Source organism: Pongo pygmaeus, chromosome 17 (genome assembly GCF_028885625.2).
Source record: "Pongo pygmaeus isolate AG05252 chromosome 17, NHGRI_mPonPyg2-v2.0_pri, whole genome shotgun sequence".
NCBI classification, from domain to species: domain Eukaryota; kingdom Metazoa; phylum Chordata; class Mammalia; order Primates; family Hominidae; genus Pongo; species Pongo pygmaeus.
Genome location: NC_072390.2, coordinates 69,246,457 through 69,261,609, shown reverse-complemented (window position 1 = coordinate 69,261,609; position 15,153 = coordinate 69,246,457). Strand labels below are relative to the sequence as shown.

The 15,153-nt window shown below is 36.1% G+C and overlaps 1 protein-coding gene across 10 annotated transcripts in view; it reads left to right on the top strand.

Annotated features, from left to right (window-relative positions):
• STARD6 (StAR related lipid transfer domain containing 6) overlaps positions 1-15,153 on the top strand; it is a 33,015-nt gene that overhangs the window by 13,355 nt on the left and 4,507 nt on the right. For all 10 annotated transcript variants that reach the window (XM_054460493.2, XM_054460492.2, XM_063653703.1 and 7 more), the window contains 3 exons: positions 5,045-5,171; positions 10,373-10,490; positions 12,790-12,883. In XM_054460493.2, coding sequence (XP_054316468.1) covers positions 5,045-5,171; positions 10,373-10,490; positions 12,790-12,883 — 339 coding nt within the window. The remainder of the gene's footprint in view (positions 1-5,044; positions 5,172-10,372; positions 10,491-12,789; positions 12,884-15,153) is intronic.

Genomic DNA, 15,153 nt, shown 5'->3' with positions numbered 1-15,153 from the left:
GATTTATGTAAAATTTTTTCTTTAAATGTTTGGTCACATTCACCGGTGAAGCCATCTGAGCATGGGCTCTTTTTGTGGGGATTATTTGGATTACTAATTCAATCTCTGTCTTGTTATAGATAATTAAGATGTGCCATTGCTTCTTAAATCAGTTTCAGTAATTTGTGCTTTTCTAGGACATTGTCCATTTCATCTAAGCTATCTAATTTGTTGACACATCATTCTTCTCTTACAACCCTTTTTATTTGTATGGGGTCAGTCTTGATTTTAGTTGAGTCTATTCTCTTTTTTTGCTTAGTACATCTAGCTAAACATTTATCAATTCTGTTGATCTTTTCAAAGATACAACTTGTGGTTTTATTAATTTTTGTATTTTTCTATTCACAATTTCATTACTTTCTACTGTAATCCTTATTATTTCCTGCCTTCTGCTAGCTTTGGGTTTAGTTTGCTCTTCATTTTCTAGTTTCCTAAAATTAAAGGCTAGGTTATTGATTTCAGAACTTCTTTTTTTAAAAAACATAGACATTTACAACTATAAATTTTCCTCTAAGCACTGCTTTTGCAGCATCCCATAAGTTTTGGTATGTTGGGTTTTCATTTTTATTTATCTCAAATTATTCTCTAATTTTTCTTTGACTTAATTTTTCTTGACTTACTGATTATTTAAGAATGTTTTAATTTCTGCATATTTGGGAATTTCCCAAATTTCTGTTGTTAAAATTTAATTCCATTGTGATGACAAAAATACTTTGTAAAATTTCAATCCTTGAATTTGAGACTTGTTTTATTGCCTGAACGATGGTCTCTCTTGTAGAATGTACCAGATGCACTTAAGAAGAATGTGTATTCTGCCATTTTTAGGAGTGTTCCGTAGGTGTCTCTTAGATCTAGTGTTGTTCAAGTCTTCAACATTCTTGCTGATTTTCTTCTGATTGTTTCATTCATTATTGAAAATGACGTGGGCCGGACGCGGTGGCTCACGCCTGTAATCGCAGCACTTTGGGAGGCCGAGGTGGGCGGATCATGAGGTCAGGAGATCGAGACCATCCTGGCTAACACGATGAAACCCCGTCTCTACTAAAAATACAAAAAATTAGCCGGGCGCAGTGGCGGGCGCCTGTAGTCCCAGCTACTTGGGAGGCTGAGGCAGGAGAATGGCGTGAACCCTGGAGGCGGAGCTTGCAGTGAGCCGAGATCGCGCCATTGCACTCCAGCCTGGGAAATAGAGCGTGACTGTCTCAAAAAGAAAAGAAAATGACCCATTGAGGTATCTAATTATTATTGTGAAATTATCTATTTCTCCCTCGAGATATGTCCATTTTCCCTTTATGTATTTGGGGCTCTATCATTAGATGAATATACGTTTATAATTATTACATCTTCCTAACAGGTTAACCCTTTTATTATTGTAATATATCCCTCTTTATCTCTGCTAATAGTTTTTATCTTAAAGTCTACTTTATTTGATACCAGTAAAGCCACCTCAGCTCACTGTGGTTCCATTTACAGGGTGTATCTTTTTCAAACCTTTTACATTCACCTATATGTATCTTTGAATTTAAAGCGTATCTTTTATAGACAGCAAGCATATAGTTGGAACTTGTTTGGGGTTAAAAGAAATACTGTCGACAATCTCTACCTTCTGATTGGCTTGTTTAATCCAGTCACACCTAATGTTACTGTTATATGGTTGTATTTATGTCTGCCATATTCAGTCACACCTAATGTTATTGTTATATGGTTGTATTTATGTCTGTCATTTTTCCTGTATTTTAAAAATTTATTTTGTTTTCTGTATGTCTCATGACTATTTTGTTCCTCTGTTCTTTTACTATCTTCTTTTGTATTAAGTAGGTTTTGTCAAGTCTATCATCTTTAATTCCTTTAATAATTTTTTGAACTACATTTTTTGGTTATTTTCTTAGTAATAACTATAGGGGCTACAATATATTTTAATTCATCAGAATCTACTGCAGATGTATACAAACTTAATTCCAGTAAGATATAAAAGCTTTACTTCTATATGGTTCCAGTCCCTTCCCCAACATTTTGTGCTGTTTTTTGTTGCACATATTATGTCTATATATGTTACAAATCAAATACCATATTGTTATAATTATTGCTTTATATAGTATCTTTTAAAGAAGTTAATAGGCGAATACAAACATACTTCAAGATATTTCTATCTTACCCATCTAAATACACATATCCATAAGAATACATCTATATAGAAATATAGCTTTAGAAATATATTCTTTCTTATTTACGATTTCTGGTTCTCTTCGTTTCTGTGGATTTGAGTTACTATCTGCTGTTTTATTTTATTCACATATAGCTTTATTTCCATCCCCCTCTGTTGTGTTTATTGTCAATTATATGTATACATGTTATAAGCCCAATAAAATGTTATATTGTTTTAGGAAATTGTCTTTAATCAGTTAATAGAAGAAAGGGGAAGAAATATGTAATTATACTGTCTTGTAACATTAGCTACATACTATTGTTACTGTAACTCTTTATTTGTAGGATTTGAATTACTATTTTGTGTCTCTTCCTTTCACCTGAAGAACTTCCCTTTAGTATTTTTTGTAAGGCAGGACTACTACCAATAAATTATCTGTTTTTCTTTATCTCAGAATGTCTTTGTTTAACCTTTATTTTTGAAAGATAACTTAGCTGGATATAGAATTCTTTTTTGGTAGCTTTTTTTCTTCAGCTCTTTAAACGTCATTTACTTCCTTCTGGCCTCCATTGTTTCTAATGGCATGCCAGCTGTCAGTCTTATTATGGTTCCCTTCTATGTAATGCCTTTTTTTTAACTGCTTTCAACACTTTATTTTTATTTTCATGTTCTGAATTTTGACTATGATATATCTGGAGGTGGATATCTTTCCACCTGTACTACTTAGAATTCAATGAACTTCTTGAATGTAGTATTTTCCTACAAATTTGTAGAAATTTTAGTCATTATTTTATTTCCATTTTTTTTTTTTGCATATTTTTCTTTTTCTCTATCCTTTCTTGTTTTTAGAGACGGGTCTCACTGTCTTATCCAGGCTGGAGTGCAGTGTCTGTTCTTTCCTTCTGGTACTCTCAAAATGTGTATGTTGACGTGTTTAATGGCATATCACATTTCTCTGAGGCACTGTTTATTTTTCTACCTTTCTTTTTTTTTTCCTGCTTTCATTAGTTCTTTGAACATATTTACAATCATTGCTTTGAGTTTTTTTTTTTTTTTTTTTTTTTTTTGATGGAGTCTCACTCTGTCACCAGGCTGGAGTGCAGTGGCACAATCTCGGCTCACTGCAACCTCCGCCTCCCGGGTTCAAGCGATTCTCCTGCCTCAGCCTCTCAAGTAGCTGGGATGACAGGCACATGCCACCACACCCAGCTAATTCTTGTGTTTTTAGTAGAGACGGGGTTTCACCATCTTGGCCAAGTTGGTCTCGATCTCTTGACCTCGTGATCCGCCTGCCTCGGCCTCCCAAAGTGCTGTGATTACAGGAGTGAGCCACTGCGCCCATCCAGATTTTTTACATGATAATTCCAACATCTTTATATGATAAGGCCCCCTAAAATGTAGTTTCTCCTGCTTGCTGTTTTTCCTGTATAAGTCACACTTTTCATGTTTCTTTGCATGATTCAGTTTTTTGTTGAAAACAACGTTTTAGGTAAAATACTGTAGCAATTCTGGATACTGACTCCATCCACCCATCCTGGGTTTGTGGTTATTTGTTTGGTCATTTGTTCATCTGTTTGGTGATTTGGCTGGATTAATTCTGTGAAGTCTATTTTCCCCCAGTCTGTAGCCTCTGATATCTCTGCTCTGACTTTTTACTTGCGGTTATCTTTTAGCCTGGCCTCCTATGGATCACTCCTTGGTCAACATAAGCCATTTTGTGGTAATTTTTACCCTCTACTGTCAAATATGTATGTGGATTGAAGACTGCTTTCGTAATTCAGGGAGTTTTGTGGTTTTGCTCTGGATTTAGCAGGGACTGGTAGCTTGGAAATTTTGTCACCAGTCACTCCTCAGAGGGTACAGCCTTCAGCATACACAGTCTTCCAGACCCAGCTATGAGTATATTTTATTTTAAAGTGGATAGAATAGATTATTTTCCAGTTAGTGATGCATTACAGGTTGTACTATACTTATGTCCCTGAGTCAGTAAGGCATCAGCTCTTTTCTAATCAATCTGAATGTGGCTTGGGGAATACTTACAAGTCTGCACTACATCTTGCTCTGATTGGTACTGAGTAGGCAGAGCTGGTGCATAAACACAGCCTTCCAGACCCCAGAGATGAGTGTGCTCTTGGTAGGTCACATAAGCTGTATGTTTCCCTGCTTCTGTCTGTTAAACTTCTGGCTGGTCGTCTTTGTTTCTTTGTTGCTATTAGTTTTATGCAGCTATTGGCCTTCTAATTGTTCACCAACAAAAAATAATTTCTGCCTTACAGCCATATAATACAACTGTAATTTGTACTTTTCTTACCTTTACAAAGTGACTGGAAAATGCAAGATTAGCCACTGAATGGACACCCTAAGCCAGGGGTTGGCAAAGTTTTTCAGTAGAGGGACAGACAGTAAATACTTTAGGCTTTGCAACCCATATGGTCTCTTGCAACTACTCAATTCTGTCATTATAGCACAAGAGCACCCAGAGCTAACACATAAATGAATGAGTGTGGCTGTGTTTCAATAAAACATTACAGTTGACCCTTGAACAATGTGGGAGTTAGGGGTGCCAACCCACCGTGCAGTCAAAAATCCCATTATAACTTTTGACTCCCCAAACCTTAATTACTAATAGCCTATTTATAGAAAAATGAATTTTGAAATAATGTATTTATTGCAATGCATATTTAAATAAACCTTGCTACTTCCAATTGAATATTAATGTATTGAATTGCTGATAGTACCTTCAAGTTTTCTTCACTGCTGTTTGCTAAATTAGCCTACCTTTATGCTTTGATAGTATTATATTTTCAGCTTAGACCAAACTTTTTAAGCTTTGAATTTTCTTTATTTTTTTAACTGTAGATATCGTGTTGAAGAGATAATTCCAGAATCAGCAGCTAAACTATCTGATTTCCTTTACCAAACTGGAGACAGAGTTACATGGGATAAATCATTGCAAGCGTATGATATGGTACACAGGATTGATTCGGTAATTTGTTGTTTAATACTGGACTTTCAGAACATTAATATATTTTTAGTTTATACCTTAGTGAGTTGATTAAAACTATGTTATGTAGACACAGTATTTTATAGTTTCAAATTGACTTGAAGTCTTTATAAAAGCCTTAAAACTTCCCTACTTTCCAAGAGTTTAATTCCAATTAGCTTTATTCTACTTGTAAACGCATATTGCATTTTGAATCTGGTAAGCTCTCCTGCAATGCGTGCCATTTGTTATAAAGGAACAGAACTCAGGGATTCACCTCCATTACATGGAAAACAAAGGTTAAGTATGCCTTATTGATGGGAAGTCTGTAGACTTATTTTAGTCATATTACATCAGATATTAGGAAACTTACAATAATGGCAGAAGGCGAAGGGGAAGTAAGCACATTTTACCATGGCAGAGCAGGAGAGAGAGGGAGCAAAGGGGGAGATGCCACACATTTTTAAACCATCAGACCTCATGAGAACTCACTCACTATCATGAGAACAGGAACAATGCAGACATATACCATAAGGACTTAAAGAACAAACGGCATATGAAGAAATACCCAAGACTGGGTAATTTATAAAGGAAAGAGGTTTAATTGACACACAGTTCCGCATTGGTGGGGAGGTCTCAGGAAACTTATAATCATGGTAGAAGGCAAAGGAGAAGCAGGCACCTTCTTCACCGGGCAGCAGGAGAACAGCATGGGGGAAACCACCCCCATGATCCAATTATCTCCACCTGGTCCTGCCCTTGACATGTGGGGATTACAATTCAAGGTGGGATTTGGGTGGGGACACAGAGCCAAGCCACATTAGTAAAGATAAAGTAGGGAAATAACATTATATAGAAGGTTGAAGTTTAGGAACACTTTCAAATACATTATCTCAGTTAAATAGATATAACGAGAGAGAATAAAAACAAAGAGAAAACAAAAATAAAGGTAATTGGAGTAGAAAGTTGAGAGAAGAGAGAATGTGAGAGGCAAGTATGGTTTACGGAGAAACAGAAGAAAGGATCAGTATGAGGTAAGGTCAGAATGAAAGCTCAGGAGAAGAAATGAATGAAATGACAGGAATAATGATACATGGTGAAAAGAGGTTGCATTAGTCTGTTTTCACACTGCTATAAAGAACTACCCGAGACTGGGTAATTTATGAAGAAAAGAGGTTTAATTGACTCACAGTTCTATAGGCTTCATAGGAAGCATGACTGGGAGGCCTCAGGAAATTTACAATCATGGCAGAAGGTGAAGGGGAACACCTTGGCATGAGGTAACAGGTAACTCTCCTGTTACCATGGCAGAACAGGAGAGAGAGGGAACTAAGGGGGAGGTACCACACACTTTTAAACCATCAGATCTCATGAGAACTCACTCACTATAATGAGAACAGCAATTGGGAAGTCGGCCCCATGATCCAATCACCTCCCACCAGGCTGATCCTCCAATTCAACATGATATTTGGGCAGGGACACAAATTCAAACCATCACAAGGATGAAGAAGTGGGATAAGTGATTCCAAACTTTGGTCCAGCACACTATAGATATCTCATTTATTTATTAAGGCCATGATAAAAATAACCACCTGGGGCTGAGCGCAGTGGCTCACACCTGTAATCCCAGAACTTTGGGAGGCAGAGGCTGGTGGATCACCTGAGGTCAGGAGTTTGAGACCAGCCTGGCTAACATGGTAACTGCGATCCTACTAAAAATACAAAAAATTAGCCAGGCGTGGTGGCATGTGCCTGTGACCCCAGCTACTCGGGAGGCTGAGGCAGGAGAATCGCTTGAACCCGGGAGGCAGAGGTTGCAGTGAGCCAGGATCATGCCATCGCACTCCAGCTTGGGCAACAAGAGTGAAACTCCGTCTCAAAAATAAATAAATAAATAAATAACCACCTGGAGGGGATGGGGGGATGATTCTCCTCTCTTCCATTAATGTATTAAAATTCATTCTCCATTCCAGTTGTTTGTGTTTTCTCCATCTTAGGAAATCTGTTTTGGGGGGAATCCTGACTTTGTTCCAAACTCTCCCAGACTGATGTTTATGTTCTTTTGACTAATTAATTCACTTGACAAAGACTTCACAAAATACTTCACAAATACTTCACACTTCACAAATACTTTTTGAGCAACTATTGTGAACTCCATACTGTTTCACTTCACTAGGGACACATAAGGGAAGAAGATAGAAATTGTCCCTGCTTTCACAAAACTTACATTCTCATCAGAAGAGACATAATAAACAAATAAACAATTTTTTAAAACTTACCAGATAATGAAGGCTAGGATTGGTAAGAATAAGTGTTATGTAGGATAATAGTATAGGCAATAACCAGGAGAAGCTAATTTATAGCTGGAGAACTGGGAAAGGCCTGAGTGATAGACATTAGAAACCTGGGTAACAAAATGGAGGTTAGGGAGATAGACATGCAAAGATCTGGGAGAGAGTAGCAGACACAGGGTAAAGCAAACGCAAAGGCCTTGAGGTGGAAAGAGTTTGGCAGTGTTTAATCAAGAGATAAACAAGGTCTGTGGGGTTTGACCATAAAAAGCAAGGAGAAGAGTGGTTAAGAGGTGAGAGGTTAGGCTGGGATCAGATTCTGCAAGAGTCTCAAAGGTCAGGGAGAGAAGTTTTGCTCTACGTTCAGTGGGAAGCCATTGGAGTGTTTTAAGCAGGGAAGTGACTGATTTGATTTACACTTTTAAGAGACAGCTGCTGAAAGGAGCATGGATTATAAGGGGGTAAGAATGAAATCAGCAAAAACAGTTATGAGGCTATGAGAGTAATCTAAACGAGACATCATGGTGGCTTGTGCAAGGGTGGTAGATGTGGAGAGGGAGGTAAGTCAGGGAACCCAAAGATACATAGAGTCAATAGGGCTTACTGATGCAGGGAGAGAGGAATCAGATAAGTCTTCTAAAACTGGATTGTGATGAAATTGCACAAATAAATTTCCTTTGGGAAATTCATTGAACTATATACTTAAAATAGGTGAATTCATGGTATGTATATTATACTCAATAAGCTGTTTTTAAAAATGAGTCCTAGATTTTTGGCTAATAATAACTTTATTTAAAAGAGATGAGAATGTGAATGATGGAATAAAACTAACTTTTATGATTTTCACAAATGATTGCATTTGTAAAATTTCAGATCACTAGGCCTTTAGTTCTTTAAGTCTCCAACCTGCATTTCATTTATCAAAGCAAACAAAAATAAGTAAATAAATAAATAAATATCCCACATATCTGCCATCATATTATCATTTATTTAGAACTCTGTAATTTTACCTACTTTTATTAAACTCATCTTAAAATCTAGGAGAGAAGAGTTATAGAAAAGCCCATGAAGGTAAATCTGTTTCATCTTGTAGAAAGTCCTTGATCTTCATCTTGTAAATCAGTTTTATTTTGTAGAGAGGAAGTTCCTATCCACAAAAAACACATGTCCATGATCTTCTTGGGATTTGAACATTCAGTTAGAGAACCATTGGGCATCACAAATGAAAATCCAAAAATTTAACTATTTCATTCATCTTTGTATGATACTAATCATACAGTTTGATTAGCACTTCAGATATTTCTTTTTTTTTTTTTTTTTTTGAGACAGAGTCTCGCTCTGTCACCCCAGGCTGGAGTGCAGTGGCGCAATCTCGGCTTACTGCAAGCTCCGCCTCCCGGGTTCACGCCATTCTCCTTCCTCAGTCTCCCAAGTAGCTGGGACTACAGGCGCCCGCCACCACGCCCGGCTAATTTTTTGTATTTTTAGTAGAGACAGAGTTTCACCATGTTAGCCAGGATAGTCTCGATCTCCTGAACTCCTGATCAGCCTGCCTCAGCCTCCCAAAGTGCTGGGATTACAGGCGTGAGCCACCGCGCTCAGCCCAGATATTTCTATTGTTGTTCCAAGTCATATGTTGTAATAGAAAGAATACTAGACGTGATATCTAAAAACCTGAAAACAAATTCAGAGAGATTATGTGACTTATTCAAGGATAATGCAGCCAATATGTGATAGAACAAGGACTCGTACCTGGTCTCCTAATTCTAAATTAGAATTATTTTCCCTTTCTGTAAAGATTTATAGTATTCATCTCCAGGAGTATGTTTTATTTACTTATTTATTTTTATAATTATTATTCTTTTTAGAGAGAGGGTCTCACTGTGTTGCCCAGGCTACAGTGCAGTGTTGTGATCAAAGCTCAGTCTAGCCTCAAACTCTTGGGCTCAAGTGATCATCCTACCTCAGCCTCCCAAGTAGCTGGAATTACAGGCATGTGCCACCATGCCTGGTCAAGGATGTGTCTTAATTGCCTCCTCTTCAACCTACTGGTGAGGGAGAGAGTCCCACTCTAGGGTTATGGGGATGGCCAAACACATAACACCCACCAATGGACAAGTGAGGTAGACTGAAGTTTATTAATCATTAATCACAGACCAAGGAGGGAGAACAAACTATGCCACACAGGACAACATGGGAACAGGGTGAACACCTAGGGGCTGTGGGAGGCAGCCTTTGTGTCAACAGGGTAGGGTGAGCCCCAGTTCCTGCAGAAGAATGTGATTGACTTGTTTGAATGATTCCATGGGCCAGCAGGGAACTGAAACCGCTAAACAGGGATAAATAGTAACTGTGCTGGTCCTGTTGAGAAGGAGGATTGTTTGGCTACGGGATCTTATCTGCAGGAATGAAGAGGGAAAGGAATGTACAGTTAGGCCATTCAAGACCCTCCTGGTTTCACCCTATGCTGGTTTTACCAGCATACAACATTGGTCTTTAATATTAGACCTTACACCACAGGGTGCTAAATCAATGTATTTTTCAGAATATATTACTTAGCCTATGTGGAGTAGTAGAAATAGTACTGTATGGGGAATCAGGAAACCTGGGTTCTATTTCTGTACTTATCTCTAGATGTGAATGTGATTTAATCTGTTAGGCTTCAATTTCTCCATCTAAAAATTGAAAGAGTAGATGATATCAAGATTGCTTCTTGAATTTTCTACACTCATAGATTTAATGCTCCTTTAACACTCAAAATCCAAGCTGATTTGGTGACAAGGTCTTAAAATTTCAAAGCCCTGCTTTTTCCAAATAGAGGCCAATCATATGCAATTAAATTTGGGGGGGGAAACAATACAAAGAATAGATATTAAATAACGGTTGTTATCTTTACGGTTTGATTTGTTGCAGGACACATTCATATGTCATACCATTACACAAAGTTTTGCCATGGGCTCCATTTCCCCTCGAGACTTTATCGACTTAGTGTACATCAAGCGCTACGAAGGAAATATGAACATTATCAGTTGTAAGTTGAAACATTTTGCCCATATCTTGGAATTACTGTGAGCCATTAATAAATGTTCTCCCTTTATTCACAGCTTCAAAGAAATTGTATTTTAATTATTTCCCTTTTAAATTTACTCAGTGGGATCAACAATTAGACGTATCATGTAGATACGCCTAGTGACACTCTGAAGGTGCCATTTATATAATGGTCAATGTTTACAACATCTCTTAGACTTTTGCAGCATATATCCTGTAGCACTGAGTATAGATAGATACTTGTAGCCTAAAACTTTGGGTATACATTTTTTAAATCCTAAGAAACAAAATTAATTGTTAGATATAATTTTATATTTGAATTGCTTATAATGCACATATCCAGTAACTGATAAAACTGTTAAAGAAATTTCCACTACATGGCTCTTTACATAAATGTGCTTTTATTTCTTTTAGAAACTGCAGGTTTTGATATATCCCTATCCCCACTCCCAAATATGTCACTCTGTAAAATGCAAATGTGTAATCATTTTCTAACTTGCATTATTGATCAAAACATACCATTTCATACCATAAGGATCTATGGACTCAGATAACTTAAGATAACTCATGGTGAAGGAACTTTGGTATCACAGTGGCATAGAGCCCGTTTTTCTCTAAAATTTGAATTAGTTTCACCATTTCTACTTGGGACCAGGGACAATTACGTTTTGTTAATTATTATTTCCCAACAAGATTTCAGTTCCTCCAAGATGTCTTTAGTACTCTACATTTCAGAGTCCAGACTGAGTCGTAGCACTCATTCAAACCGAGTTAGCTCTTTCTGCAGCATACCACTAAGGGCTGATGTTCATAATGTTCATATATGTTTAGTTGTCTCATTTTTGAAATGAGGGCACATATAATTTATTCACTGCCTACAACATAAAATAGTTTGTCTGAACAGATCATAGATCTGTTATTTTCCACATTTTGAAAGCAGACCATTTCTATATAATTATTAGTGATCAGAGAGGGAAGGTAAAAAAAGAAGTAGAGGTTAAAATCAACAACTAGAGGTAATCAACCACGTGGTGCACAAATCACTACTGAACTTGCTTTTAAAAGTTTCCATTGAATGAATTTTCAATCAGTACTCATAGTTTTCTTAACATTTCTTTTTTTTTATCCTACCCTGCACCTTGCTTTAAGCTAAATATTTTGCATGCATTATCTCACTAGTGAGGAAACTGAAGTTCATGGAAATTAAGCAGTTAAGAAAATAAGTTACATAGCTAATAAGTAGGTAACCCAGAATTAAAACTCAGATCTTTCTGATTTTCCAAAATAAGTGCTAACTACCACACCATATGCTTCATAAAAGACCCATACCTGTTTGTAGACTACAACAGATTTTTTTAAAGAAGACAAGCATAATTTCCATATTTCAAACAGGGAAAAAATCTTTTATAAGATCACTCTGGCAGTACTAGTATAGGCTCTGTTAAGATAATGATGTGTCATAAAAATGGAAAAATCATTCAACAACTCTAGTCTCCTTAGTGTTTTACATTGTATTTCCCATGGAATTGATTTGCTTATGTTAAAATCATATCAGAAAAATCCACCTTCTCTGACAAGAGCAGGATTCAGTTGCACAGAATAAACAAATATATTTTTAAAAATATTTTTAGAAGAGTATATATATTATCATAAATTAAATCATAAACCACCCCCCTCTGCATTCACATAGAATACAGATACTAGGTTGCATAATTCTAAAATAAACTCTATGGATTTTTAGTTAGAGTTTGAAGTTAGCTACAGGGAATTGCAGAAGGGAGCATTTTAAAGTATCTTTATTGACAGACCATCTAATTACTTCGAATATTTTATTAAAAAAAAAAAACATGATTAACACAAAAATCTATGAACCCAGGACCCTAGTAGAATAGTTTTCACCCAAAGCCAGTTAACAGTTTTCACTCAAACCCAGTGAGATTTAAGTTAGTTATCAGTATTAACTATTTTCTGAGATTTGAGCTATCTTTTGCTTCAAATCTCAGAAAATAGTTCAATAATACTTTTAACCATTTTTCTTGAATACAGAAGTTGACAGCATCTTTAGAAATAACTAGCAGGAAAAAGTTTAAGAGGACAATAGTGCTGATACTGGTATTTTCTCAATTTTGGCTTCATATGTGCAAATACACATTCACATATATAAAACTAATGTTAATGCTATTAACTAACTTAAATGCTATATGTTTTTAAAAATATGCTGCTAGAAATAGTTTTTCCTCTTTGTGAAATAGGTTTCATTTTAATTTTTTAAAATCTCTTAGCTAAAAGTGTGGATTTTCCAGAATATCCTCCATCTTCAAATTATATCCGTGGTTATAACCATCCTTGTGGCTTTGTATGTTCACCAATGAAAGAGTAAGTGTTGTTTACACTTATTTATTTTAACAGGTTTTTTTAGTTCAACTTGTGATTTAGTTTAAGATTGCTGGCTCATCAGTAGAAATATGTAGCAGCATATTCTGTTGGGGGAAAAAAACTGCCCCTAAATATGATTTTTAAAATAACTTCTTATAATCGTTTTCATTTTAAGTATAATCAGAATGGATACTTCCCTATAAAGTATGATCTCAGGTTTCTGAGAACAGTCAAACACACACAAACATTCCCAGCAGTTAAGCTTCCTTGATGTTTTCTATTTCTCCATTAGAGTCATTTCTGTAAATTATTAAGGAACTTTTGTGAATTAAAAATAAACTTTCCTAGAATTATAACACACTTAGCTTTATCAGTAATGAATGTTTTACTTTGAATGAATTCTTCCCAATGGACTACCTACTAAGAGCAGATACCTGCAAAATGAGATCAGTAGGTACATTCAGATAAAAAGAAAAGCCGAAGACATCAGAGATGAGTCACTGCCTAAAGGTGGCCTTGGGATAAAATGGCAGCATAAAATATACTTATTTTGTAAAAGCATATACTCAAATTCAATGTATATCATTTCACAAGTTCCTTAAGTTTTAATGTTTGCTAAATGATTTTTTATTAAGTAAAAGATATTGGCACGTGAAAACAGATGTATTGGTCAAATATAAATGTCTCAGTACAAGAAAAAAAAATGTATGTGAAGGAAGCCCAAATGAAATTAAATTTTGGACCTGTATTCCTTAACATTTCCTCTACTTACCTGGAAAACTAAAAAACCTCACAATTATTCACGTTAATGTATATGATTGTTGATGCAGATAATAATAATAACAATATATGGTCTTTCTACCCATTTGTCAATTTTGAATCTATGGCCAAGACTTTATTCTCCATAGCAGGAGAAAACAAAACAAATGAAAGGTAATTACTCCAATTCAGCGAGGTAAATCAACTGCTGGCATGGACTAGAGTTGGAAAACTACACAGCTTAAAGTGTGCTGCACAGGCCAAGTCCCCTTCTTGCACCTTGTCAATGTAGAAGTGCACTCCAGTAAATATTAGAAAGGCTTTCTTATGTGTGTAAAGCCATTGTAAACACAAATAAAGATTTAAGACCATACAAACTACTAGTAAGGACAGTAGTCCCCCATTTATCCATGGAGATACGTTCCATGACCCCAAGTAAATGCCTAAACCCATGGACAGTACCAAACCCTATGTATATACCATGGTTTTTTTAATCTCATAATCAAGAGGGCTACTAAGTGACTAATGGGTGGGTGGCCTATACAGCCTGAATACACTGGTAAAGGGATGATTTCACATCTTGGGTGGGACAGAGCAGGACGGTGTAAGATTTTATCACATTACTCAGAACAATGTGCAATTAAAAGCTTATGAATTTTTCTTACTTCTGGAACAGGTTGACCTTGGGTAAATGAAACTGCAGAAAGTGAAACAGAGCATAAGAGGGAACTACTCTGTTCTCAGTGTAGCCATTTGAGGCACTGTAAAAATAGTATAAACCCTGCATAGAGAAAAGTATAAGAAAATGGATGCTCACACTATTTTTTTTGAAAATTTGAAAGTAAAATTGTATTTATTTGCAGATAACACAACTATCTACTAAAAATTCTTACAAGTCTACAAAAAACCAACTAATTCTTTTTTTTTTTAATACTAAAAACTGAATTGTATACTTTATTTTTTTGTTTGTTTTTTTTGGGGGGAGGTTTTTCTTTATAATAAAAAAAAACTTTCTTTTTATTATTATTATTATTATACTTTAAGTTTTAGGGTACATGTGCACAATGTGCAGATTAGTTACATATGTATACATGTGCCATGCTGGTGTGCTGCACCCATTAACTCACCATTTAGCATTAGGTATATCTCCTAATGCTATCCCTCCCCCCTCACCCCACCCCACAACAGTCCCCAGAGTGTGATGTTCCCCTTCCTGTGTCCATGTGTTCTCATTGTTCAATTCCCATCTATGAGTGAGAACATGCGGTGTTTGGTTTTTTGTTCTTGTGATAGTTTACTGAGAATGATGATTTCCAATTTCATCCATGTCCCTACAAAGGACATGAACTCATCATTTTTTATGGCTGCATAGTATTCCATGGTGTATATGTGCCACATTTCTTAATCCAGTCTATCACTGTTGGACATTTGGGTTGGTTCCAACTCTTTGCTATTGTGAATAGTGCCGCAATAAACATACGTGTGCATGTGTCTTTATAGCAGCATGATTT